General features: G+C 47.1%; 1 protein-coding gene across 1 annotated transcript; it reads left to right on the forward strand.

Annotated features, from left to right (window-relative positions):
- Positions 1 to 259: 259 nt before the first annotated feature.
- Positions 260 to 27,439, forward strand: CERCAM (cerebral endothelial cell adhesion molecule). The gene is made up of 13 exons (XM_035102297.2): positions 260 to 547; positions 6,125 to 6,235; positions 6,793 to 6,910; positions 7,760 to 7,894; positions 9,742 to 9,946; positions 10,694 to 10,813; positions 12,427 to 12,503; positions 12,850 to 12,956; positions 13,855 to 13,987; positions 14,868 to 14,995; positions 16,839 to 17,042; positions 20,593 to 20,849; positions 24,060 to 27,439. Exons 1-12 carry the CDS (start codon positions 297 to 299, stop codon positions 20,837 to 20,839), a joined length of 1,836 nt encoding a protein of 611 aa, XP_034958188.2. The 5' UTR covers positions 260 to 296; the 3' UTR covers positions 20,840 to 20,849; positions 24,060 to 27,439.
- Positions 27,440 to 27,462: the final 23 nt, after the last annotated feature.

The raw sequence follows: 27,462 nt of genomic DNA on the forward strand, positions 1-27,462 counted from the left end.
GACTGGAGCGCAAGAGCTCTCTCCCAACTCGTGGCTTCCAGCAACCGGTAATTCCTAAGTATTCAGGCCCGGGGGGGGGGGAATCTCCCTGCCTGAAATTCCGGAGAGCCGCAGCCCGCAGACAACATTGAGCTCTATGATTCAACCCAAGGCGACTTACAGTACTGTACTAAAATGTTGGAATTCTCGGCTCCGCCCCTCTTGGCCCTCTCCTCGCCTCTCCCCTCCCAAACGTCGATCTTCGCCCCCACCCCGCGCACCGCTCGCGCGCCCATTAGTTTTGCAGCCTCCGAGACATGGTTTCGCCTGCGGCCGCGTCTGTTCTCCCTTGCGCCCTGCTTCTCCTTCTCCGCTCCAGTTTGGGGGTCTCTACCCCGCCCGGTGAGGAGGGGGAGGATGTTGAGAGGACGGGGAGTCCTGCCGGACTGCGGGAGGAGTTTCCAACCGTGGTGTTCGCTATTCTGGCTCGCAACTCCCAGCACTCTCTGCCCCATTACCTGGGGGCCCTGGAGCGCATGGATTACCCCAAAGAGCGCATCTCCATCTGGTAAGGGGCGCAACAACTTAGTTGCGATGACGCTGGCTGCCTCGGGGGGGGACAGGATGGAGTTTTAGGGGTTCCCCCTTCTCAGCCCAATTTGGGATTGATTCGAGACGCCCTAGAAAAGTGTTTATGAGCGTGAGGGTTAGTTGGGGAGGAAACCTAGTTAATTTTGGGGTGGTGGTAGGTATCGCCAGTTGTAGTGTCAGTGCTAGGTTTGAAGGTGCTTGAGCCTGGTTTGTAGGGACTTGAACCTTGGGCAGGCCGTGCAAAGGTGTGCCTCAGGACCTCATCTTGGGGGCTGCGTGGGGTGAGCGTGTCTAGGGAGGAGCAGGTCCTCAGAGGCTCTGCTGCCCTGCAGGATATGGTTTGGGAGTATATAGGTGAGCGTGATTTGGGGCGAGCCCTGAAGACTTCTGGTGTCTAGTGTGGGGGCACAGGAGCATGTACAGTTCCAGAAATGTCTTCTTTGGCGTGCCTGAACAAGGAGTGCTGAGTTTTGCAAGGTATCTGGACTGTCTCCTAGAGTGTTAGTTTGTTGTTGCTGCTGCTTGTGTTGAGGTGTTTTTTTGTTTTGTTTTTGCAGGGCCAGCTGCCCATTTTCAGCACTGACCTGGCCATGATCCTTCCAGACCTAATGGGATCTAATGGAGCTGCTGTTGTGTTGGTCAGCTGTGAGGAACATGTAGCCCAGGCATCCCCAACCTGCGGCCCTCCAGATGTTTTGGACTACAATTCCCATCTTCCCCGACCACTGGTCCTGTTAGCTAGGGATCATGGGAGTTGTAGGCCAAAACATCTGGAGGGCTGCAGTTTGGGGGTGCCTGATGTAGCCCTCCAGTTGCTGAGGCCTCCAACATCTGAAGGGCTACACAGATGTTCCTCCTATGATGCAGATCAACGGGGAGAGATGGACTTATCAATGCCCTCTTGGGAAGACCTCGTTTTGTAGAGGTGGGCACTGATGAGGTCAGGTGTAGGAAATGGTTGCCGAATGCATCCCCCAACACATGTTTTCTCTTTAATGTACCTCTTCCCTCTTTGAGGATGGAAACTTCCCATTGGAAGGGACAAAAGTTCTAGAAGTTTTTGTGTGTGCATATAAGCCCTTTCTAAGGATACACGGGGGGAGGGGTTGTAATCAAAAGCATTTGTAATGCTTTGGGCTATGTTGACATGCTAGGACAGGGTTCCTGTAGCCTTCCAGATACTGCTGAACTCCAGCTCCCATAAGCCCTTGCTACTGTGGCCAGGGGTGGTGGGAGTTGTAGGCCAGCCACACCCAGGTGACCTCATCCCCAGGCTAGCATGGCAGGTTTTTTGGTTACACTGGAGCTTCAGGAGAAAGAGCTACAGGAACCACACCAACATTTTAGGGTGGAGGATTCTGTGGCAGGAATAAGAAACCTGTGGTTCTCTAGGTGCTGCTGGACTCCAGCTCCCATGAGTTCCTGCCAGCATGGCCAGTGGGCGGAGCTATGGTGTGAGTTTCCATCCAGGGAAATACCTGCAAGGCTACACTTTTGGGAAGGCTGGGATCCTAAGAGGGGTAGCAGATCCTGAGCAGTGGCTGCTTCCCTTCACCTCTACCTCAGGGATGGGGTAAAGAGATAAACACATGGAACAAAATGTAGCATGACCACTGTTCCACAAAGGTTGAAAGCAGCTATGATGAATTACAGAGGATCGTTAAGACACATAGCATGGAAGATTTGGAAGTCTCTCCAAATATGTCTCTGTGTTTGTGGTGGTCTTTAGGCTTTATTATTTTAAAAAAGTTCGTTTCTAGGCTCTACTTATGGAGGCTACAGAAAGCTGTTTCAGCAGTGCATGCTGGCACTTGCTTGAACATGAAAACTTGACTTTGGCCAGCAAGTGTGACTTTTCTTACTGTTTCTGTCTCTTCTTATGGTGTTCCTGCCTATTCTGGTCTAATTTTTCTTTGATCGCTCTCAGTTGGTATGTCAGTTTTTTCTGCCAGCCTGGTAGTCCACATCCATGCACACCATGAGTCAAGTGACAGGCAGGTCTCCTGTTTTCCAACTCCTAGCTATTTCTTGTGGCCCTCTGGCTTTTGTAGGACTCCAGCCAGGGCCGTCTTAAGGGTATCCAGCGCCGTGGTGCAAAATCCTTCCAGCGCCTCCTCCCCTGCTGTTACGAGGGGGCGTGGTGGGAACAGCGCACCAAAAGGAGCCCTTTTGGGCGCTGCTCCCACCCCCGTCTGGGCTCAGGAGCGGTCGGAGCTCTTCCCACAGCGCACCCCGGGCTCGCCTCCATGTGGGCCGCGCAGCTCCCCCACTCTCTGGGGCACCCCTGAGAGGCTGACGCCCTGGCGCAACACGTCAGGCAGCCCAGTAGGAAAGACGGCTCTGACTCCAGCTCTTCCCTTCAGCCCCAATAGCCTGCATGGCCAAGGGCCAGGGATGATGGCAGCTGTAGTCCAACAACATCTGGAAGGCCACATGTTTTTCTCCCATCCCTGTTGAATGGCACCCAGAGAGCCCTCCTTGTTGCCTGCCTTTTATTTCCAACCTCCTGCCCCATTTCCCCAACCTTGCTGGGACTGTTCTGCTCCACCCTCCCAAACCATGTTTCAGTACTCTGCAGAGACGACAGGATTCCCTTCCTTTCTGTTCCAAAGCTTCTCTGCCTCAGGCGTGTTTTATAGCATATTCTATGATCTTGTAGGAAACCTTACCCTGGTAGTATAAATCTTCTTTTTTCAAGAGCTCATGAGCTGTTTTCCATCTGCTGTCTCTGTTAAACTGATGCACAAGCCTCTTAACGATGTCTCAATCCAGTTCGGGAGAGACGACATCCTAGATCTGCAATTTAATCTGCTATATATTAACATCTGTTCTTTCTTTTAAACCAAGTTAATTTTCCTCGAGCTTCGTTCTTGGACCTGTGGCTTCTTGGCTTGTTCAACACTGCTGGAGGGAGTCTGTGTGGCAGGGCAGAGAGAACTCCCTTTCTGGAATTCCTCCTGTAGCATCTGCAGATGGAAGTCTGTTTTTTCAGATCCATGAAGGGTAATCCTAAATTTGCAAATGTATATACCAGCATGGCTGGCAAGAGAGAGAGGAGTGAGGTTGCAGGGAAACAATATGCCAAGGTCTCTGGACCACAGAGTCTGGACCAGCGTCTGTCTTAATAAATTTGTGCCACAAGACTCTGGTGTTTTTTTTCTCCTTTTTGCTGCTGTAAGCTGACAACACTCCCCTTCTAGAAACTAATCTAGGGAAGCAGACTCATGGGTACTTCTTTCGATATCACACACATGCCTTTGTTTGTGGGGCATTTCACTACCTTGAGATACATTGGGGTTTGTTTCAGGATTGCAAAAACTTTCCCAAATTGTCTGCATACATTTCTTTCTGAGATAGGAACTGAAGCAGTCTAGCCATATACCACTGGCTCTGCTGTGGCTGCACTGGGGGTTGCTGCTTTTTATTCATCAGGAAATAAAGGTTAAGGGACCCCTGACCGTTAAATCCATTCGCGGACGACTCTGGGGTTGCGGTGCTCATCTCGCTTTACTGGCCGACGGAGCCGGCGTACAGATTCTGGGTCATGTGGCCAGCATGGCGAACCAGAGCAGCACACGGAAACACTGTTTACCTTCCTGCCGGAGCGGTACCTATTTATCTACTTGCACTTTGACGTGCTTTTGAACTGCTAGGTTGGCAGGAGCTGGGACTGACCAACGGGACTGACCACCCCGCCCCGGGGATTCGAACTGCGGCCTTCTGATCGGCAAGCCCTAGGCTCAGTGGTTTAACCCACAGCGCCACCCGCGTCCCCTTCATCAGGAAATAAGGATTTGTTTTTAATTATGTAGCATGAGGCTTTATATGCAATGTTTAAATTTTTTTTATAAATGAATTCCATTAATCCATTCAATGTCATGCTCTTCCAGAGGTCTTGTAAGATTATTTGGGGCAGTTTTTCTAATGAGAAGATATTATCACAGGTGTTTGTTTTTGCAGTTTTCAAAAGTGTGAATTTGTGTTTGCAGAGATAACATGCCTTTCCTTCACAGGAAAAATGTTATAAAATAAACAAACAGAGTTGAGGGAAAAACCTTAATCCCATTTTTCCTTTGCAAATTTATATACACAGAACCAGTACTAGTAGTTTTTGATATACAGTGGTACCTCGGTTTATGAACACAATTGGTTCCGGAAGTCTGTTCATAAACTGAAGCGTTCATAAACTGAAGCGAACTTTCTCATTGAAAGTAATGGAAAGTGAATTAATCCGTTCCAGATGGGTCTGTGGCGTTCGTAAACTGAAAATTCGTAAACCGAGGTGTTCATAAACCGAGGTTCCACTGTAACTGTAAAAACTACTCTGAAAAAAATGAAATTTCATCTGGTTGTAAATATTAAGATTATACCAGCAAGAATGAGTCTTTCTGTAAAAATAATGATTTAAATCAAGTCTTACTGACTAGATTTAAATCAATTTGATTTAAATCAAATTGACCCTGCTTCATCATGTCATTGGGTGATCCACTTCCAGGTTGGGGCTTGTAGACTAATTTACACTGGCTTTGATTCCTGCCTTAGGATGCACCCAAACAAGCCCCACTTGCCAAGGAGCAATTTGGAGCACATTTTAAGGCATAGGCAACGGCCAGGGATGATAGGAGTTATAGAACACCCAATCTCTGCTTTGGAAGGTCTGTTAAAAAGTGCCCATGCCACCTAGTGCTAGTTTTGGCCACGAATACAAGCCACTAGCTATAAATATGCTCAGAGATGATGTGCTGGCATAGCCATGCTCCAGTCAGGAGCCCTTTGGGAAATTAACATGTAATTTTCAAGAACTGGCTGAGTTGCAATAGTGTCTAAATTGCAGATTTCCTAGCCAGCACTGAGAGGACCTTGCAGTAGATGAGAGGGTTTGTCAGCTTCCAAGTCCAGGTTGCCTTTATTCTAACTCAAAATAAAAAAGGGTAAACCCACACTGATCTGGCAGGTTTTCCATTTTTGTGCCCGAATGTTCGAGTGGAGAATGGAATGGAGTGTGCTGGAAGAGGGCATGGCTGGCTGGGCCCCCAAATAGCAGCCCTCCACATTGCAGGTCCCACTTCTTCTTTGTTCTTTGTCAAGTTTGTTTCCTCCACTTGCATCATGCCTGTCATCCCAGGGTATCAAATATACACAGGGTATATACGGTACACACCAATAATGTGTATACAGTAGTTAAATTGGCTTATGTGGCATTAAACTGTTGGACTCCAGCTATCTCCAGTTCTAGTAGGTTTTTTCTGCTGACATAAAGTGTTGATGTTTTGTGCACGGCAAACAGTGGCTGGACAAACCAACTGGAAAGGCTACAGGCAGCCTTGGCTATCTACATAGCTGCCAAATCCCTTTTTTAAAGGGATTTTCCATTATGCTGAATAGGCTTTCTCGCGAGAAAAGGGAAAACTTGGCAGCTATGGCTATCTAGTTGCAAACCACCACCACCGGTCCTCTTTGATCCTTCTTTGCTGTTTCTGCCAGCTTTTGGGTAAAATTGGCTAATGGTGAATTGAGGAGGAACTGATCCCCCATTTGCAATTTGGATTCTCAGGTGCGCCACTGACCACAATGTGGACAACACAACAGAAATACTGCATGAGTGGCTCACTGCAGTGGAAAGCCAGTACTGGCACATTGAGTGGAGACCCGTAGATGAGCCCAGGTAAGTTTGGAATACTTGAATTTCATAAATAGTTGAGAAGCATGCATAGGTCAGGAATTAAAGAAGATCATGGTGGGTTTGGATACTCAGAAACAATTGCAGTACTTCTTAGAAGGTTGATGTGGTGCAGCTGTAACTTTGTGGAGAAGTTGTCCATAGGAAGATCTGCGTTCAGAGGCACTGCAAGTTGCTGAAGGAACCGCTGTTGGTAGAATGCCTTCCTACCCTCTTAAGGAACGTAAATGGAGCCTTGAAGCCAGATCAGGCCAAGGGGACTGTACGCCATGCTGCAAGATTTTCTCCCCCTTTCCCCATGTTCTTATGCTGTGATCCCTTTTTAGGGTAGAGAACTTGAGTTGGTTTACTCATAGGGATCTTCCAATCTACAGAATTCCCTCCAGTGAACCATTAAATGCGCTCCTGTGTTTCTTGGAAGGGTCTACAGTATGGAAGGGCTGTGCTAACCTGGAGGGTTGCATAAAATAGGCACTGCAGTGCAAAGGAAAGGGGAGAGGAACAGGCCTTGCACTCTCTGCTGACCATCTTGCCTCTTGCAGATCTTATCCTGATGAACATGGGCCCAAACACTGGAGTGACACACGCTTTGAGCACGTAATGAGGCTCAAACAGGAAGCTCTGAGCTTTGCCCGATCTGAGCGGGCCAATTACATTTTGGTAAGTCAGTTTGATCTTCTGGAGGTGGGGAAATGTCTCCTCCATTCTGTCCACACTAGAAGACACTTTGGGGTGCACCTGGTTCTCATCTACCTCAACCTTCCTCAACATGGTGCTCTACAAACTCTGCGGCCACAATTTACTTACTTACTTACTTACTTACTTACTTACTTACTTACTTACTTATCATGCTTATTTGTTGCTTGTCACCCGGAAGGTCTCCAAGAGACTTACAATAAAGAAAAACATATGTACTGTATGCACATACCTAGTACCCTGAGGGAGGGAGGGAGGGAGGGAGGGAGGGAGGGAGGGAGGGAGGGCAAGATCATTTCACATAATGCACAACTTTGTAAAACGGAAGCTACATGCCAGCTGCATAAATGGTAGTGAACAACTTTAGCAATATTCAAACAATTAAAGCAATACTCCTACCCACTAATTAGCAGATAAATGAAACCTGACTTTTGGCCATAGTGGCTCCTGGAGCTGATGAGAGATGGAGTCCAGGTTGCCGGGAAGGGGGGGGGTCACCTTCTTTCCTTCCCCCTCAAACCAAGGGCATCCCACATCCTGCTTTCTTCCTCCTCACCTGCCCACAGACAACTTCCTTCCTCAGTTTTCTTCAAATGTACATTGCCTCACACCTTCCAGCCCTGACTGCCTGATGCTCCTCTGCTTGGGCCATTTTAAAATCCACTGGAGGTGAGATTTTTCTATCCATGCAGGCAATTTTGCCTTGGAGGGATGCAGTTCAGTTGTGCCTGCCAGGCTCCCTCGGGGGGGGGGGTAGTTTTCAGACATGGTTTCAATCAAGATAAAAGTGTGCACTTTTAATTCTGTCCTCAGTTCACAGACACGGACAGCATCTTGACAAATAACCAGACTCTGAAGTTCCTCATTGCACAAAATAAATCTGTTGTTGCTCCCATGCTGGACTCTCAGACCTATTACTCCAACTTCTGGTGTGGGATTACTCCTCAGGTAAGCCCGTTTGGGGGAGGTGCTTAAGATTTGCAGAATTTATTGCATGAGCAGGAAATCTGTGGCCCTCCGGGTAACGTAGGCCAGTGGCCAGGGATGAGGGGAGTCATTGCTCAACATCTGGAGGACCACTACAAAGAGACAACAGAGTCAATTCAGCAAGTGAAAATGCATGCACCATCAGATCAGAGCAATATAAAAACAAATATATATCATAAATACAGCCAGGCTTCGACTGAAGTCACCCACTATTTGTTCTTTCTGGAAACAACTGAATACATTTTTTTTCTACAGACATTTTTGTTTCAAAGCTTGTTTAAGTTGTTCTTATTTTTGCAATGTTTTTAAACTATGCTAAAAAAAATTATGTGAATCACCTTGATGCTAGTGCAGAAGGTGATTGATAAATGAATAAAACAGTGAATTTAAAAAGCAGGTTTAGAAAAACCACCAGCTACGCGAGCTAACAAGTTGAAAAAGCAACAAGTTGTATCTAACTAAGTTATACTTGGAGTGGACCTACTGAAGTTAAGGGACCTAAGGAATGTCCATTAACTTTAGTCAGGCTACCTTAAATAGGACTTAGTTGGAGATAACCCTATGTGTGTAGGACCTGCTTAAAAGAAAACTGGGATGGGGCTAAACCTGCCTCCTGGGGAAGAGAGTTTCTTATGTGAGGAGCCACCACCAAAAAGGTCCTGCCTCCCATTCCCACCTGCTTGATAGGCAAGTCTGCAAGAAGGGGGTCTCCATAGCAGGCTTGTATGGGTGCAAGTGGTTCATGGAATAACTTGGCCCCGGAGTATTTAGGTCTTCAAAGGTAAAAAACCAACACTTTCCTTCAAGCCTGTGCTGGCTGGTACCCGTTGAGTGACTGCTGAGGGGCAGAAAGTAGAGACACACAGTAAGCAGAGCCAGAACGAATGAGAGGTGGAGGTAGGTCCACTAAAGTCAATGAACATTTTTATTTATTTATTTTATTTGTATACCATCCTATAACCATAGAGCTCAGGGTGGTTCACAACATAAAATAACAATATAAAAAACACAGAATGCATAATAAAAACAAATACAACCCAATAATTCCCCCTTCCACAATACATTTAAAATGGCATCAGATGTCATTTTAGCCAAAGGCCTGGTATAAGAGGAACGCTTTTGCCTGGCACCTAAAGGTGTATCAGGAATGCACCAGGTGAACTTCCCTAGGGAAAGCATTCTACAGACGGGGAAACCAGAGAAGACCCTGTTCTTGTGTTGCTACCCTTGACCCCTTGTGGAGGAGGCACATGAAGAAGGGCCTCAGAAGATGATCTCGGGGTCCAGGTAGGTCCATATGGAAAGAGAACAGTCCCTGAGGTATTGCAGCCCTGAGCCGTTTAAGGCTTTATAGGTCAAAACCGCAGTTTGCGTTGGGCCCAGAAACCCATTGGCACCCCTTGAGGTTCATCGGTTATAATAGCAGAGTCAAGATCACAGCGGCACATAAATTTTCATGGGTCTGCTCTGAGTAGGATATGGTTGGATATAACTCTTATCATCCTTAGAGTTATATCCAACCATATCCTACTCAGAGCAGACCCATGAAAATTAATGTGCCACTCTGATCTTGACTCCGCTATTTTGACAGGCAGTGAGCTTGACAGGCAATGCTGCCCCTCCCTATCCCCAACCCCCGGGCTGATTTTAAGTAAGATGCAGGTGGTGGGTTTGGCGGCTGAGATTGGTGGACCAGCCTCCATTGCTGCAGGACTTTTCCTGTTTTGAGTTATGGTTTCCTAATTGGATGGCAGACAGTTCTTGGCACTGGGCTATGTTGGGTTAAGAGACTCTCTCGCACGTTCCAGGGTTACTATCGTAGGACAGCAGACTACTTCCCCACCAAGAACCGGCAGCGGGTCGGGTGCTTTGCAGTCTCCATGGTCTACGCCGCCTTCTTGATTGACCTGCGGAAGGACGATACTGCTGACCTGGCCTTTCACCCGCCCCACCCCAGCTACACCTGGCCATTTGATGACATCATTGTCTTTGCATATTCCTGCCAAACTGTAGGTGAGAGTGAGGGAGGAGAAGAGGGAGGCAGATCATCATGGCTAGCATTTGTGTAGAGTTTCCACATGTCTACACAATGCTTGATAATACAGTTGACTCACAAGTTACGTACCACTCTGGATATGAAACTTTTGGGTTGCGAACGCGGCAAACCCGGAAGTGTATACTTCCGGGTTTTGCCATGCGTGCATGCGCAGAACCGCTCTATCACGCCATGCCCGTGCGCAGAAGCAGCGCCTCCAGTTATGAACTTTTCAGGTTAAGTACAGACCCCTGGAATGAATTTAATCCGTATCCAGAGGGTCCACTGTAAAAGGAGCCCTACTTTTCAGGCCAGACGCCCTCCTAGTCCAGAGTTCCTGTACCTAACTGGCCTCTGGGAAGCCCCTCAAACAGCATGAAAGCAGCAGCCCTATTCTGTTCCCCCTCCCTGCAGCTCATGTTTAGCATTATACTGCTACTGGACATGGAGGCTCCATTTCACCCTGATTTTTATCGAATGTTTGATTCAAACTGGGGCAAGCAATAAAGGGAGATGGACAGCCCATGCTATGTCTACCAAGGTGTGCAGAAGAGCACAGCGGTCTGGTGTGGCATTTCGTGGAGCAGAGGAATTCTGCTGTCAAGGAGCCTGTGCTGGCGATGTGGGGCTCACAATTGTTTGGATTTCATCTTAAGTGCTCGTTTATAGAACCATAGAATTGTCGAGCGGCATGCTTTTAAGTTATTATTCTGTCTCCTGCGCAGGAGCCCAGATGTACTTGTGTAACCAGCAGCGGTTTGGGTATATCAATGTCCCTGTGAAATCTCACCAGACACTGGAGGATGAAAGCGTCAACTTTGTGCACCTGATCCTGGAGGCAATGGGTTAGTTAGCGCACCTGCTCCAAATACTGCCCTAGCCCACAGGAGAATCTTTCTTGGGGGTTCTTGTAGGGTGTTTTTCCTCCTTGCTGTGGGACCCTAATAGGCCTACACTTGATGGCATGTACCCAGTACTTGCTCTACTCAGAGCGAACCCATTGCAATTAATAGCTATGACTAAGGGAGTTTCCAGACCACCACTATTTTCAGGTGGGATTCAGTCACATGCTGGCAAATTCAGGTTGCATCGTCAAATTCCATTGGGAGGGCTTGTGCTGCAAACCTACTTTTTGTGGTAAGGAAAGTGAGGGATCGCATTTGCTTTGGTGCAACAGCGTCTAACCTCCCTGCAAACAAATGGGGATGAATGCTCAGTAAGCAGGTTGTCTGGAAGCACCATAAGTTGCGCCCATTAATTTTAGTAGGTCTGCTCTGAGTAGAATTTAGTTGGATATGGCCCCCTATTTTTCTCTGGTTTACCTGAGCAAGATAGGTTTGAGCATATTATACCAATTTCTGGTCCGATTCAAAGTGCTGGTTTTGACCTATAAAGCCTTAAATGGCTCAGGACCACAGTACCTCAAGGACTACTTATCTCCATATGAACCTTCCTGGACCCTGAGCCTCTGAAACCCTTCATCATGTTCTTCCTCCATGAGAGGTCCTGAGGGGGCAACACAAGAACGGGACTTTTCTGCAGTGGCTCTCCATTTGTGAAATGCTCTCCCCAGGGAGACTTACTTGGTGCCTTCATTACACACCTTTAAGCACCAGGCAAAAAACGTTCCTCTTTTACCAGACCTTTGGCTAATTGACACCAGACGCCCTTTTAAATGTGTTGTAGAAGGGGGGTTGTTACTGGGTTTTCTTTGTTTTTGCTTTTATTATGTTTTCTGTGTTTTTCATATTGTAATTTTATGTTGTGAACTGCCCTGAGATCTATGGGTATAGGATGGTATACAAATTTAATTTAAAATAATATTAATAACTTACCTTCTTAAGCTCAAGGGGAAATTTATCCTTAGAACCAAAGAGATGGAAAGAGCCTTGTAGGCCATTTTGTCTGACTCCTGCTTGATGCAAGAAATCCAAACCCAGAACCATTTCTCCTTCTCCATTTACTACTACTAATTAATAATGCTAATAATAATCAACAACACCACCACAATGGAAGCCCTAAAGATAACAGTTATAAGCAATTCAAAGAGGGAAGGGGAGAAAGTTTTGGGAGCTGATTTGGAGTTTTTGGCAGAATATACCAGCAAAATTACAGCAAGCTGTTTATGGAACTCACTTGCTGATAAGTACAGTACAGTGGTACCTCGGTTTTCGAACTTAATCCATTCCAGAAGTCCGTTCTTAAACCCAAACAGTTCTTAAACCAAGGCACGCTTTCCCTAATGAGGCCTCCTGTCACCGGTGCCCTTCCACTGTTCGTATTCCGTTCTTAGACCGAGGTAAAGTCCTCAAACCGGGACACTACTTCCAGTTTTGCGGAGTTCATAAACCGAATCGTTCGTAAACAGGACTGTTCTTAAACCCAAGGTACCACTGTACAGGTTAAAAACCTGAGCAGCAACGTAGCCTCCTCTCCAAGCTTTACATCTCTCTTGCAGTGGGTGGTACCCCAATGTTCCCCTCCAGTCATGTCTACCTCCCACCGAAGCATCCAACCAAAATTGGGTTTGACGAGGTAAGTAAGAGCTTCTTGAGCTTCCTGTTCATGCTTCTTGGGTGCCTCGCCTCCCCTGTCCCCCCACCCCATGTGTGTGTAAGAGTGAAATTGTCAGCACCTGTGAGGACTGTGAGTGAGTGACTGAGTCAGAATATGCCTGAATGCATGTGACGAATTTTGTGCGTTTTGAGTGAGTGGAATCCTATTTTATGCATATTTTTTTTGAGCTTCATTGTTTTATATATTCCAGTTAAAATTCATTAGTTAATTTCATTTGATTTTCTTTATAAGCTTGCTTTTGTGATGAAAAGTGGTTTATATAAGTACTCAAAAAAAGGAAATTAATCTTCTGTTTTCCTTTTAGGTTTTCCTCATCAACTTGGCAAGGCGCCCAGACCGTCGGCAGCGCATGCTTAGTTCCCTCTTGGAGTTGGAGATAGAGCCCTTGGTGATTAATGCTGTCGATGGAAGGTGACTGGCCAATGCTGCTTTCTGGGGTGCTTTGTTTTGGCTTTTAGCGTGAAATGGGGTCGCTGCAACTGATGGACCTCTCTGCCACAAGGCTGCTGGCTTAGATAGCTTTTAAAAATGCAAATGTAATAGGAGAAGGGGGGAACATATTGAGGCCAAAATCATCATCATCATTATTTAGATAGATTTGAAGGAGCAAGTCCATTCAGGAAACAGCTATCAAATCCTACTAGTCATGATGGATTTATAGAGCTTCCAGAACCAGCGGCAGTGTACCAGGGAATATCAGTTGTTAGGTGAAGAGCAGTAGCCAGGGTGGGGGATGCCATTGCCATACCTTACTGCTGGGATTCCTGCAGGCATCTGCTTTGGTGCTGTGGACAAAGACAGGCCTGTGGTCCAGAAGGACCCTCTCCGCATGTTCCTAAATAGCCCGGTCTTTCCCTCTGCTGTATGTGAAGCGTCTTTCATTACTAGCTTTAGTCAGCTTTGTGAAGCTAAACCTTTTTGCCCAGGCTTTCCCTTACCCATAGGATCGGACCCTGCTTTTGCTGAATTCCTCTTTTTTATAAATACTTTCTTTTTTTCAATGCATGTATGCTGTTCTTTGTATACGGCTTTCAGAACTTTTAACTAGAAATGCTCCCGAACAAACGCAATAAATATACTTGCTGTATAGTTGTCCGAACCCCATTGCACCTGAAAGCTGGAGAGGAGAGCACGTGGGCTCCATGCTGCCTACAGCTGATGCGAACTGGCACTCCAACAACACCTGGGGGACGTGAGGCTGGCTGGGATATCTATACGGGGCTGCATAGCTCCATGCTGCCTGCCCTGGTTCTTGACCTGCGCTCTTGGGAGTGCTGCTTTTGCTAACCTCTGTTATCTCTTCTGCTAGTGCCCTAAACAGCAGTGACATCAAGAAACTGGGTGTGGACCTACTTCCAGGTTATTTCGACCCCTTCTCAGGCAGGACACTCACCAAAGGGGAGGTGGGCTGCTTCCTGAGTCACCATCATGTGTGGAATGAGGTAAGGGCTTGGGCTGGGTGAAAGGGTCAAGGGCTTGGGTTGGTTCGGTGCAGGGAATGGCCATTGATGTGGTCAAGCAGAGCCTGCCCATCAGCTTCTCTCTGGTTGGCTACTCAAGATACGGGGCCAAGCCCTGTGCAATGGTTATATAGGTCCAGCTAGGCTCCCACTGTCTCCCTCTCAGGTCATCTGGTTTGCTGGGCTGAAGAGTAGGAGAGGGGTCTCTGGCTGTTGCTCAACGTTGTGCAGTGTAGCAGAGAGTGGGTAGAGAAGTGTCTGGAGGCTTGGGGAGCCCAATCCTTGCAAATCCTGACAGTGGTTGACCTGACCCCCACCTCCCAGATTGACACATGCACCAGGAATTCATTGCCCTCTCACTTTTGCACTTGGAATATAGAGCTGAAGAGTAGGAAGGGGGCCTGGCAGTCATCTGGTCCAAGCTGCAGCACCGCAGGAGTCAAACTCTTTCCCAATGTTCCAAAGTAGTTCTTTTGTTAAATAACTTTTTATTAATTTTTCCTTAATAACAATTCAATGTAAGCCACATTAATACAATATCAAATCATAATGCAACTAAAAGAGCTAATTATCCGGTTCCAAATTAAACCATTTTGGATGACTTCCTGTGTTGCCCCAAAAAGGTCTTTTGGGTTTCTCAACAAGGTCTCCACCAGGGATGCGGAACCTGTGGCTACCTAGATGTTGTTGGACTCTCATCAGCCCCACAGCTAATGGGAGGGCAACCTGCTTCTGAGCTGTGCTGTTATACCATACACACAGCAAGTTCCCTTGGTAAAGTTGCTGGGTGAGCTCCGCGATGGAACTTGTAAGGTCTCTTTCACCCATACTCTCTATAGCGCTGTTGTTCCCCCCCCTTTAGATCGTGAAACGGGGTCTGGAGAAGTCTGTGGTGCTGGAAGATGATGTGCGGTTTGAGGCATATTTCAAGAAGCGAATTTTGCGGCTGATGGATGAACTGGAGCAAGCACAGCTGAATTGGGACCTGATGTATGTTGGGTTAGCTGGTGGGATTGGGTGAGGTCCTTAGCTGCAAAACAGCCCTAGTTGTTTGGCTACACTTTGGAATTCCAAAATAACTATAGCTCAGTGACAGTGTGCCTGCTTTGCATGCAGAAGGTCCGAGGTTCAATCCCCAACGGTGTCTCCAGGAAGGTCTGGAAAAGTCTCCTGTTGGAAATCCTGATGAGCTGCTGCCAGTCAGTGTAGGCAATATTGAGCTCGAATGACCTATGGCCTGAGTCACTATAAGGCAACTTCCTGTGTTCCTGTTTGGTTCATCCCTTCATTCAGAACTATGAGGGCTGGAATATTTAGTTTTAGGTGGAGGACAATGAATCAGTTGTTAAGAGTCTATGCTTTGCATGCAAAAGTCTTTGGTTTAATCCTAGGCAACCCCAGGTAGGGCTGCGAAAGAGATCCTGACTCTGTCTGAAATCCTGCAGAATCACCAGGGGCAATGTTGAGCCAAATGCAACAATAGTCTGAATCATTAGAAAGCTATTTCCTGTATTCACATTTATTTATTTCATAAAAATTATGCACTGCTTGCGCATAAAAAAAACCCCCTCAAAGTGGTTTAAAAGATGGTAAAAGAAGAAAATGTAGAAAAAGACCACAATCCTGCTTCAAAACATACAAGAGTTAAAATACTAAAACTGATTAAAATCACCTCAACGTTCCAAACACCTGGGTAGGCTTGCCTGAACAGGAATGTTTTAGCAGGTGCTGAAAAGAGCACAGTGAAGGCTTGACGACAATAGGCAGGGAATTCCAAAGTGCAGGCGCTGCCACACTAAGTGATTGAGTTCTTACAAATCCTGAACAGTTATTATGTGGCACCTGTAAAGTAGTAGCAATTCCATTGATTGAAGTGATTGAGTGTGCACATTTGGTGTAAGGTGATCTCGTAGGTTAACTGGTCCCAAGTTGCAAAGGGCTTTATATATATTAATAGAAACACTTGAACTTCGTGCAGTAACAAATCACCGGCCAGTGCAGACCTCTGAGCTGGCAACACCTCACTCCTGCCAGCAATCGGGCAGCAGCATCCTGCGCTAAGTCACAAGCCAGCCCTCTGCACCTGCAGCCAATCTGCAACTTCTGGCTGCAGCGCAAAGCTGAGACAGAACTGCAGCTACAGTTGTTTTAACTGTTTTTAATTGTTTTATCTGTGTAGGGCTTGTTGTTGTTGTTTGTTTATATTGAAGGAGGGGAGGTGTGTCTGGGAGGAGAGGAGCTGGGGAGACTGGGGTTGTATGGTGTGGGAGGTGGGGCAGGCTGGATAAGTGGCACATGGATAAGGACCCCTCCTCCAACCTGGGGGTTTGTGGTTGTCTGCATGCAAAGCAAGTGCGCTGCCACTGGGCTGTGGATCCTCTCACTGCCTCCAAATGGTGCTACCTTATACTGAGTCAGATCAGGGATCTGTCCAACTTGGAACACTGTGCTTTGACTAGCAGCAGCTCCCTGAGGTCTGTTTGCTAATGGAGACCCCTTTGATTGGATTGAACATGGAATCTTCCCTGACCTGCATTTGAAGACAGGTGTTCACATGTGTTCCTGCCTGGCACATGATGCTATGTAGGGGTGGGGAACCTTCCAGCCCCCCAGCCAGGTTTGGCCTGACAGGTCTCCCCAGTTCTGCTCAGTTATATCTCTCTCCATCCCCATGGGCCAACTTAGACAGGTTGGTGGCACTGCCCAGGGGCTAATGTTGGCTTCTGGAGGTGGGAGGCGACAATCTGGCCTTCCGGGGCAAAAAGGTTGCCCACTCTTGGTGTAGGCAGAAGGAAATGGGTGAACACTAAAAAGGCTGATTTGTCTTCTTCAGTTACCTGGGCCGGAAGCAAGTGAACTCTGAGGATGAGGAGCTAGTGGAGGACGTACGGAACCTTGTGGTGCCTGGATATTCCTACTGGACTTTAGCTTACATCATCTCACGGCAAGGGGCTCAGAAACTGATTGATGCCCAGCCGCTCTCCAAAATCCTTCCTGTGGATGAATTCCTGCCCATCATGTATGACAAGCACCCCAAGTAAGGAGCTTGAAATGTTGTGGGTTTGTTTCAATTGGCTTGGAGAGTTCAGATGTAATAATACAGAACAGCAATGTTCTGCTTGATGTTCTCATGGAAGCGCTGAAGAAGCACCCTGTCGGTACGGGAAAGCCTGTGGCATGATTTAATGTGCGAGTGGGACCTGCAACAAAATGTTGCAGTGTGGAACACTTCATGGAGGAGAGGGCTGTTGATGGCTTAGCCATGGTGGCTCTGTTGTGCCTCCACATTCGGAGGCAGTAATGCTTGTGGATACCAGTTGCTGGAAACCACAGGAAGGGAGAGAATTGCTCTTGTGCTCAGGGTCCATTCTGCAGGTTTCATACAGGCAACTGGTTGACCACTGTGAGAACAGGATGCTGGAGTAGATGGGCCATGGGCCTGATCCAGCCTCAGGGCACTTACTGTATGTTCGTAATGCCTCTCTTCAGAGTACCATTCAGATAAGCACACATTTTTACAAGGTGTTCCGTTCTATTTCTCCTCTCACTGGTTTTTCTGTCCCACTGCTCAGGGCACACACAAAGGGCCCCTCTAGACCACATTTTTATTATGAATTTGTGGTTGTTTGTTTTCATGGTGCTTCAGGGGCAGTTATGCACTATCCCACTTTCAGTTCTGTTCACACATGCAAAAGTTTCAGGGCAGACATGCTTGCTTTGTTCCTGTGCCGTGCAGCCCCCTGCTGATATCCTGTTAACTTCCTATACCACAAATATTCCTTTTGTTGCGCTGCAGTGCAAAAGCTTAGTAATCCAGAGGGCAATAAAGCGGCAACATGGCATCTCAAAACAGCTAATAATGTGGAAGGAGGTGTGGACGGTCCAGTACAAATCCACAGCTATTGTACTCTTATTGCACCAGTGACGTGGCAGCATATATCTGGGAAAACCAAACAAGCACCAACCAGTCGGGGGGGGGGGGGGGGCTAAATCTCCTTCAAGGCTGACACACACTGATAAGGCCTCCAGAATAGGTTTGGCAGGATCATGCCTTGTAAGCAAAGAAAAGCGCCTCTCCCCCCCACCCCGCACCAATCCTCGCCTTCACTGCTTCGGTACTAGTTAAGGGAAAACATCTGTTCCTATGACTTCACTCCCTCCAGCCTGCAGATGTCTGTGGAAAAGAATAGTCAGCAAGGAGGTTTCTTGGAGGGCCATTTGCTCAGCTTGCTGGAAGCATAGCAGGAGCCAGGGATATGTAGCTGATTGCCATGCCTTGGGACTTCAGGAGTGAACCCTGAGGAAAAATCTATACCTGGTTCTTTGTGAGACACCTTCAGGGGAAGAAAAGACTAAGCTAAGGAATAAACCCTGCACAAATTCAGAGTGGAGTCCCTAAGGCAGTTGAATGGTGCCTTGTACTCCTCCTTCCGGCAACTCCTGGTGCCAAACGTCTTGCTCTGCTTTCCTTTGGACCACATTTGCGATGCCGAGAGCGGGGTCTTGTCGCTTGGGCAGCCCAGGACCTCCATGCACACTCTGGGGCTGCAAACACAACAGTTTGCCTTCACCCCCAGAGGTGCACTCCATTGTCTCTCAAGACATAGAATCCTAGAATCCTAGAGTTGGAAGAGACCCCAAGGGCCATCCAGTCCAACCCCCTGCCAAGCAGGAAACACCATCAAAGCATTCTTGACATATGCCTGTCAAGCCTCCGCTTAAAGACCTCCAAAGACAGATGGATGCCAGCAACAACAACAACAAGGGGAACCCGTGGCCCTCTAGATCAGAGGTTGGCAACCTCCAGCCCATGGGCCGGATGCTGCCCACGAAGGCCATTTATCCGGCCCCCATCCATGAACCGAGCCACCCACTCGACGAGTCCCCCACGCACTACGCTAAACCGGCACAGCATGGCGTGGGGACTTGCCGAGCAGCACCGGAAATGGCGCCTGCACCTGTGCAGATGCCAAAAACCGCATCTGCGCATGCCCAGACGCAAAAAATCGCTTCTGCACAGGTGCGATTTCTGGCGTCTGCGCAGCCGCAAAAGTGATTTCCAGTGTTGCGGAGATGTGCCGACGCCATTTCCGGCATCACACTGCGTCCGGCCGGCCCACGGCCGGATAACCTTGCCGATGCCTGCTCTAGACGTTGTTTGACTCCAACTCCCATCAGCCCAACAGCATCTGGAGGGCCTCAGGCTCCCTATCCCTCTTTTAACAGATGGGCTATTTTCCTGGCCTTCCCTACTGTGTCAGTAGGCAGTGATTGGCTTTGACAGGCCCACGTCTTTGGTAAGGGGCAGCACTGTTGACCTTCAGAGCCCTCCTCTCCTTCTGCCCCTTTTCAGCTTTGCAGTTGCCACATGTTCGCCTTCCATCTCAGTTGAGCAAGGAGGAGCATTGGCCTCCACTTGCCTTTGCCCACTTCCTCTGTGCGCTGGTGCTGATTGGGCCCAGTGGGAGAGAGCAAGCAAATGGGCAACAGAGGCAGGTCTTGTTCAGCCCTCCTGCCCCTTCCCCTCCCCCCCAAAAAAAAATATGGAGTCCATCACTGGGTCCCCATAGTAAGCAATGCTGGCACGTGGATGGAGCAGCCAGGCTGTGCCCCAAGTAGAAAGTGGGCTTGATAGGAGAAGCTTTTGTGTCTTGCTTGCTGCATGGCTTTCCACGGGCTACACTGGCCTCTGCTCAAGACAGTTCGGGAATGTGATTTACAGGCAGCAAGCTGAGGCTGAGCCAGGATTCCTGGCAGTGTTTTCAGACTTTCCATCTCTGCCAGGCTCTCGCTCCAAACCAGAATTTCACCTGGCCTTTTTTGGCTCTGTTTTTGCACAATTCTTTCTTTCTTTCTTTCTTTCTTTCTTTCTTTCTTTCTTTCTTTCTTTCTTTCTTTCTTTCTTTCTTTCTTTCTTTCTTTTTCACACACACACACAAACATACACACACACAAATAAAATATTGCTGGGTAGTCAATAATACTTCCTTTGCTAATGGGGATGTGAGTGTGGTCTGCATTTTGTCTCCCTTTGATCTCACTTCTCTCCCCACCCACCCCAGTTTAGGACTGATGAAGTGGACTTCAATAAATGTTTATGCTAGGTTAGCCAACACTAGGTAGCCACAAGGTTGTCGTTGTCGTTGTCGTTGTGGTGGTGGTGGTTAATGACTTTTTAAAAAATGTTTTATTGAATTTCCAAATTATTAACAAATACAGAAGAGAGCAAACAAATTTCTGAAACGAATTTCTAGAAATTCATTGAAAATACATTTATTTTCACTGTTAGGAGCTAATGGTATGCTTATACCAGGTAAGTTGTAAAACATTTTACAGTTGTTGCTGGACTCCTAACTCCCCACAGCTAACATAGCCAGTTGTCAAAGACGATAAAAGCTGGAATCCACCAATGCCCGATGAGGGCACCACGTTGGCGACCTCTAACAAAGTTGCAAGGTTTTACGATCCCCCAAGAGTGGCAAGTGGCTGAATTGGCTTGGAGTTCAGATGTCATAATGCAGAGCACCCTTTGAGAATCACTGGTCAAAAGGATAGGCTGATGCTTCCTTCTCCTCCCTCTCTCTCAGTGAGGATTACAAAAAGCATTTCAGCAACCGGGACCTGCAAGCTTTCTCTGTGCGCCCCCTCCTCGCCTACCCAACCCACTACGCTGGTGATGCCGAGTGGCTGAGCGACACAGAGACCTCCACCATCTGGGACGATGACTCACGCAAGACGGCCTGGAGCGGCTCGCAGAAGACACTGAAGGACACCCATGGGAGTGTAGGCACTTCAGGTCACTCCTTCCGCCCAGCCTCTCGGGATGAGCTATAACATCTGGCTGGTAAGTAAGGCCTGGGAAACATCTGTGCAGCAGATGTGGAACTGCTTGGGCGGAGCTGTATGCTGTAGGGCAGTTGGCTGCAGGAAGCCTTTCCCAGAAGTGATTGCTCCTCGTCCTCCCCCTGCCCTGCAACTCGTCTACAGCATGATGGCATCTTATGCACAATTAACTTGCAAACTTGCACGGTTGAAAACAGACTGGTTGAAACTGTGCAAATTAAATGCACACCAGGTGGAGAGCTTGAAAGCTCTTTTTGAGCATGGAAGGAGCTGTTAAGCTCTCTGTCTTGCTTACTGGGCAGTGCCCGGTAAATATTTTTATATTACTGTACACTGCCCTGATACTTTATGAATGGGTAGTATATAAATACTTTTACTTCATAACCAAAATAAATAAATGAGCACCTTGCAAGGAGGCTCACATTCATTACATGACTGCAATTGGTCCTGCGGGGAAAAGGCAAGGGCTGAGGTGCTAAAGAAAGCTTGATCATGCATAATGAGATAAGAATCCTATGTCTTTGTTCATCCCAGGTGGCCGCGTGGTTTTAAGCTTGGTAATGAGTTCCAATTCAGCAACTTCTCTTTCCAGTCTGTTTCTGAAATTTTTCTGTAATAAAACAGCTGCTTTGAGATCTTGTATAGAATGTCCTGGGAGATTGAAGTGTTCTCCTACTGGTTTCTCTGTCTTGTGGTTCCTGGTGTCAGATTTATGTCCATTTATCCTTTGGCGTAGGGTTTGGCCTGTTTGTCCAATATAGAGAGCTGAAGGGCACTGTTGGCATTTGATGGCATACACAATATTAGAAGATGAGCAATTAAACCAATTGCAGTCATCAGCAGTCGTTAACAGCCATCAACAGGTTTACCACTCCTATCAGCCCATCACCCATTTCCACCCACCCCACCTCCCTCTGTATATACATAAGGGTCTGGCTCTTCTGTTTCAAGTGTATCTGAAGAAGTGTGCATGCACACGAAAGCTCATACCAAAATAAAAACTTAGTTGGTCTTTAAGGTCCTACTGAAGGAATTTTTTAATTTTGCTTCGACTCAGACCAACACGGCTACCTACCTGTAACTAGAAAAAGATATTGTATACATTACAAAAAGGAGAGGGGGACACTTGTTATTGTAGTTAACCAGACTTTAATCTAATATGTTTGGGTATCTTTTTACAGTGGTACCTCTACTTACGAATATTTCTACTTACGAACGGAGCTCCGTCCGCCATCTTGGATGCGGTTTAGATAGGATTTTTTCTACTTATGATTTTTTAGATAGGGTTGCTTCGACTTACGAATTTTTTCGACTTACAAATGTGCGTTCGGAACGCATTAAATTCGTAAGTAGAGGTACCACTGTACATTTACATCCTACCTTTCCCTCAAGGAGTTCAAGGTGGTGTACAAGGTTCTTTCCTTTCTCTGTTTTATCCTCACAACAACCCTGTGAGGTAGGGCCTTGAACTGTGAAGGACTGACTGATCCAAGATCAGCCAGTGAGTTTCATGGCCAAGTGCAAGGGGGGGGATTTGAACCCAGGTCTCCCAGATCCTACTCCAACACTTCACAACACATCACTGATAAACAGCCTTGTAAATGAAAACATTTGGCAGTTTTTAGTCCAAGGAAAGAGGGATTCATTCTCCACAAGCCCCACTTCTCTGAATTTCTCTCTGTTTTGTGCCTTGCTTGTGTGGGAGGTTCTAGCACTAGCAGGAGCCCGACATCTGGGCATAACCTGTGACCCAGTCTAAAGACCCTGGAAACCAGAGAAAACTGAGCATCTGGAACATGGCTCTGAATCCTGCTGCCCTTGTCCTGATTTCAGACAGTTGGCCTCGGCTCCCAAAAGCCGCGCGGGCTTCCTCTGCCACTCTGGCTGACTGTCTCTCTCTCCCCCCCCCCCCCGGACTGCCTGTGTGTCTTGCAGAGCCTAAACAAGCAGGAGTTTCAAAAGACTCTGTCTAAGGACGTGTGTTGAGGCTCAGTGCTGCTTTTGTGAGTTCCCTGAAGCTGCTAGGACAGGAAATCCCGAGAAACTGCTCAGATTCCGAGGTAAACAAACAGCGGCCCTGTGCTCTCTGCAGCTGGAGGTCAGGGAAGTCTGACTTGCTTTGCTGTTAGCCAGCTGGTTCTCAGCCGTTGCCTCCCACCACCCCCACTTTTTGAAAAAGATCTTGCGTACTGGTGATGCACGGTCCAGGGAAAGGAAATGAAGCAGCAAAGCACTGCACTCACAGCCCGCTTGCTGTTCGCTGTGTCAAGAATGCAACCACAGAATAATGAAAGCCATGCAAGGCAGGTCGCTATAAACTGGATCGGTTTCCTGCAACGAATTTATTTCTGGGTCCTTGTTTGCATGTGCTGGTTGATGATTTGCCACAGGAATGAGGAGCCTCAGACCCAGGAGCCAAATCTGACCCTCTGTTTGTGACTGTTCACTGGCTGCACCCATTACCAGCCTTGCTTTGGGACCTTCATGAGTGGCTGGAATGTGTCATTGAATTCTGATCATGCCTCTTGGTTGCCTGGATGGAGGATAGAGGGCAGTCTGCATGTGTGTGCAGAAACTAGCCTATTGCACAAAGGCAAAAAGCACATTCGTTGTCTACTCCCCCCCCCTTTTTTTCCCCTGCCCACCACTGGCATGCTATGAAATTGCCTATTCCCCTCACAGACCTACAATCCCCAGAGGTTCCTGTGAAGACGGATTGATTGTTTAATCCACCCTGGGAAGGGAACAGGGTATCCCTTATAAACTCTCAGCACACTTCACAAACTACATCTCAAAGGAAACTGTGTTTGTTTAAAGTGGTTTCATAGCACTTTAAATGTACGGTACGAATGTGGCCTTAATCTTACTCCTCTTACTAAGATTGCTGCCACTGGGCAGGTTTATATGTTGGCAGTGTGCGCCTTCAAATTCCGTGCAAATCACAGAGTTTTGTAATTTGTCAACAATGAGAATCTTGGCTTCCTTTTAAACAGCAACGAAGGACAAGTTCCTAACCCCTGTTCCCTGAAAAGCAATGCCTGCGAAAACAGCAGCTGGTGGAATAAGCACCTTGTTTACCATTGCACACAGGGCCTATGTGTCTCCAACTACAGCAGCAGGTCTATGCCAGAGTGTTTTCCCTTCCTGCTCTCTGTCAGTAGGTTTCGCTCTGTCCGTAGTAACACTCATCTCTTCCTTTTTCCCCTCCCAGGTTTACCTGCTGCAGCCCATGAGCGAGGAGACGATGAAAGAGCAAGGACTGGTTCCCTCACTCGCCACCTTGTCCTAGGACACTGTTTTTGCTTGAGCTGTGTTGGACAGGGAAACGAATGCACTGTGTGCAAAACTTGCATCAAAGACCAGTTTGTGCTCTGCCAATGGCTCTGGAATTTCCCTTTGGGATGATGGTGGAGTTTTGGGGTGCTGCCATATTTGTGCTCTCCTAGCAGCAAAAGCTTCCTTCACTTATACGATGGTTTGGAGCTGATAGTGGCACCAGCTGCTTTCCTTTCTCCAACACACACACACACACACACACACACACACACACACACACACACACACCAGTTGCAAGAGACCTAATTTCTGCAGCCTGCTGAGGTGTAGGTTGGTTTGTGCAGATGTTTGCTGTCGGAACAGGCCATTCCAACTTTTTTTATATAGAAAAGACTGTCCAATTTGGATAAATAATCTGCACGGGGATTGGAGTTTTCTGCCCTGCCTGGCATTGCCATGGCCATGGATGGTTTAGAGAGACAGTGTCTTCATTGAACACCAAAGGAGGGGAGCACCTCTGGCCCTCAAGATCTTTCTATCAGGCCTTTGACGTCCTCCTGAAGCCACATACCCCTTGAGTTCCTTTCCTGGGTGAAATGTGTTGTTCAGCAGGGATATTGTGGCTCTTGCCTACCAGGGTGGAGCAACAGGTGTGGATGTATATATGGGAAACCCTCTCAACATTCGCATGGTTAGAATCTGGCTTACGGTACAAATGGTAGAAGTTACACCTGTTGCTACACCCACTTTTGCCTCTGCCACCCGGAAGGCTACTAGCAAGTGAATGTTTCCCCTATTGTAAGCCAGCTAGGAGAACTCAGGATTGCCTCTTTGACCTACAACAACAACAATTTTCACAGCATAACAAAATAGAAAACACCCATGCAGACAAGAAGAAAGAACACTTCTCTCAGAAGAGTAAGATACAAAGGCTAATCAAGTGTACCCCACTATACATAGCTGGACCCAGGTGGCGCTGTGGGTTAAACCACTGAGCCTAGGGCTTGCTGATCAGAAGGTCAGCGGTTCGAATCCCTGTGACGGGGTGAGCTCCCGTTGCTTGGTCCCAGCTCCTGCCCACCTAGCAGTTTGAAAGCACGTCAAAATGCAAGTAGATAAATAGGAACCGTTACAGCGGGAAGGTAAATGGCGTTTCTGTGCGCTGCTCTGGTTCGCCAGAAGCGGCTTTGTCATGCTGGCCACATGACCTGGAAGCTATATGCCAGCTCCCTCGGCCAATAACGCGAGATGAGCGCACAACCCCAGAGTCGGTCACGACTGGACCTCATGGTCAGGGGTCCCTTTACCTTATACATAGCTGGCCGTGTCTTGCTGGAGGATGCATAACAGAAAACTTTTAACTAGGGTTTCTTTAGTTGTACATTCCTGCTTTACATGGGGTTAGACTAGATAACCCTTGGGATTCTTTCCAGCTTTACGGTTCTGTGGTCCCATGATATTTCTGTGAAGTGTTTTTTTTTTCCATTTGTGGTCCATTTAGTGCTCTTAATTGTTGGGTTTGCTTTTCCATAAGCGCTGCTGTGCAAACCTCCTGCTTCCAAAGAGCCGACTGTAAATTATCAAAAGTTCTCCAGTTTTGAGTAATCTGTTGTTCAGCTGCCACCAGCAGGGGTGGGATCAGTTAGGACCCCCACGTTGGCTGAAAGACGGTGTGCTTCCTGGTGACTCTGGAGCTCTTCAGTTCCAGTTCTCTCTCCACTGTCAGCTTCCTCTGACACACCATTTCCTCAACTCTTTGTTGCATTTCTTAAAAAAGCAAAACTAGTAAACCAAACTGAAGATTAAATTTGATCTCTTACTTAAATGTACATACAGGGCCATATCTTCACTGTATTCTTGTTCCCCTCTCCAAAGCTATGGGGTGATATCCATTGGCTATAACCAGAGTAGACCCATTGACTTCAGGAATTTCATTTATTTCATCTCATTATGACTTGGCTGGATATCACCCATCATTGCCAACTTTTTCTGCCAATGTTCTTCTGCCCTTTAAAAGCCCCTGTACAACCAAAAGAAGCCTGGCCTATGATGTTTTCTCCACCAACACATCTCCATGCTGGGCAGGGGAGGAGACTTCACCAGCTGAATTTAAGTTTGTACAGGTGTTAACAGCACAAGGCCCTGTATGGGAGGGAAATCTGTTTAGGGTACAGTATATGCTTACCTGGAGAATTTCCACTTCAGCCATTGTGGGTTCTGATCTGGCACCTAAAACTAATGGTGTGATGAGAAAATTGTAGCTGTGCTATTTTTGGGGGGTGGGGTGGGGTGTTACAATAAATGCATAAAGTAATTTGCATTCTTATTTTGATTGTCTTGGTTATTTTAGTTCTTTTTAAATATTGATGGAATTCCACATGAGTTGAAGGAGCAATAGACAGAGGCCTCTGCTGAATGCTCAGATCCTACGTCAGTGCTTTTAAGTGAGGTTAAAAGAAGCTGCTTTTATACCTGGCCAGGAAAGTGACAAATTTTGCATTCTATAGGTCTTGTGACAAAACCATAAGCACAGACAATATAAAAAAAAAACCAAAGCCTCTACTTGAACAATACAGGATCATGTAATGCAAGTGTGACTATAAATGAGAAGCCTCCTTGGCTACATACAGTATGTATTTAAATTTATTGCTGTTTTGTCTAGTTATTTCTTCCTAATCTTCCTTGCCACCAGGGCAAAAAGGGCCACTTTGAGAGTCACAAAGGTGTTAGAGTCATTCAACCACCACAGAACCCACTCTGTCAGGGGGAGGCTGCTTTCTGGAACAAATGGGATTTAGAAAGCACCTCCTAGGTTCTCTTTATAATGGACAATATAACAAATAATGATGACTATATTCTACCTGTGGTTGCCCAAATGGCTAGAAACTTGCACAGCCTTAAAATGAAAGTACCTGGTGGTGGGTGGCAGGGGGCCACCATTTAAACACTCCAGAATGTCCTAGAGCAACACTGCATGATCCCAGCCATGCCCAGAGATGCTGCGAGGGTGAACCTGGAGCCCTGTTTAGGGAAGCTTTTAATGTTTGATGGATTTCTGTATTTTAATGTTTGATGGATTTCTGTATTTTAGAATTTCTGTTTTGTTGGAAGCCGCCCAGAGTGGCTGGGGGAACCCGGCCAGATGGGCGGGGTATAAATAATAAATTATTATTATTATTGACACATGCAGCCGGGCATCCTGCTTCTTAAGTGACAATTCCTTCCCACAGCGGGAACCAGGCCCCACTGACTTCACAGTAAAGGAGAATCGAACCCTTCTTTTTAAATAAAAAATAAAAAAATATTAAAGTTTTTTTGGTTTACAAAGGTATGTGCAA

The sequence above is a fragment of the Zootoca vivipara genome, chromosome Z (assembly GCF_963506605.1).
Source record: "Zootoca vivipara chromosome Z, rZooViv1.1, whole genome shotgun sequence".
NCBI lineage: Eukaryota > Metazoa > Chordata > Lepidosauria > Squamata > Lacertidae > Zootoca > Zootoca vivipara.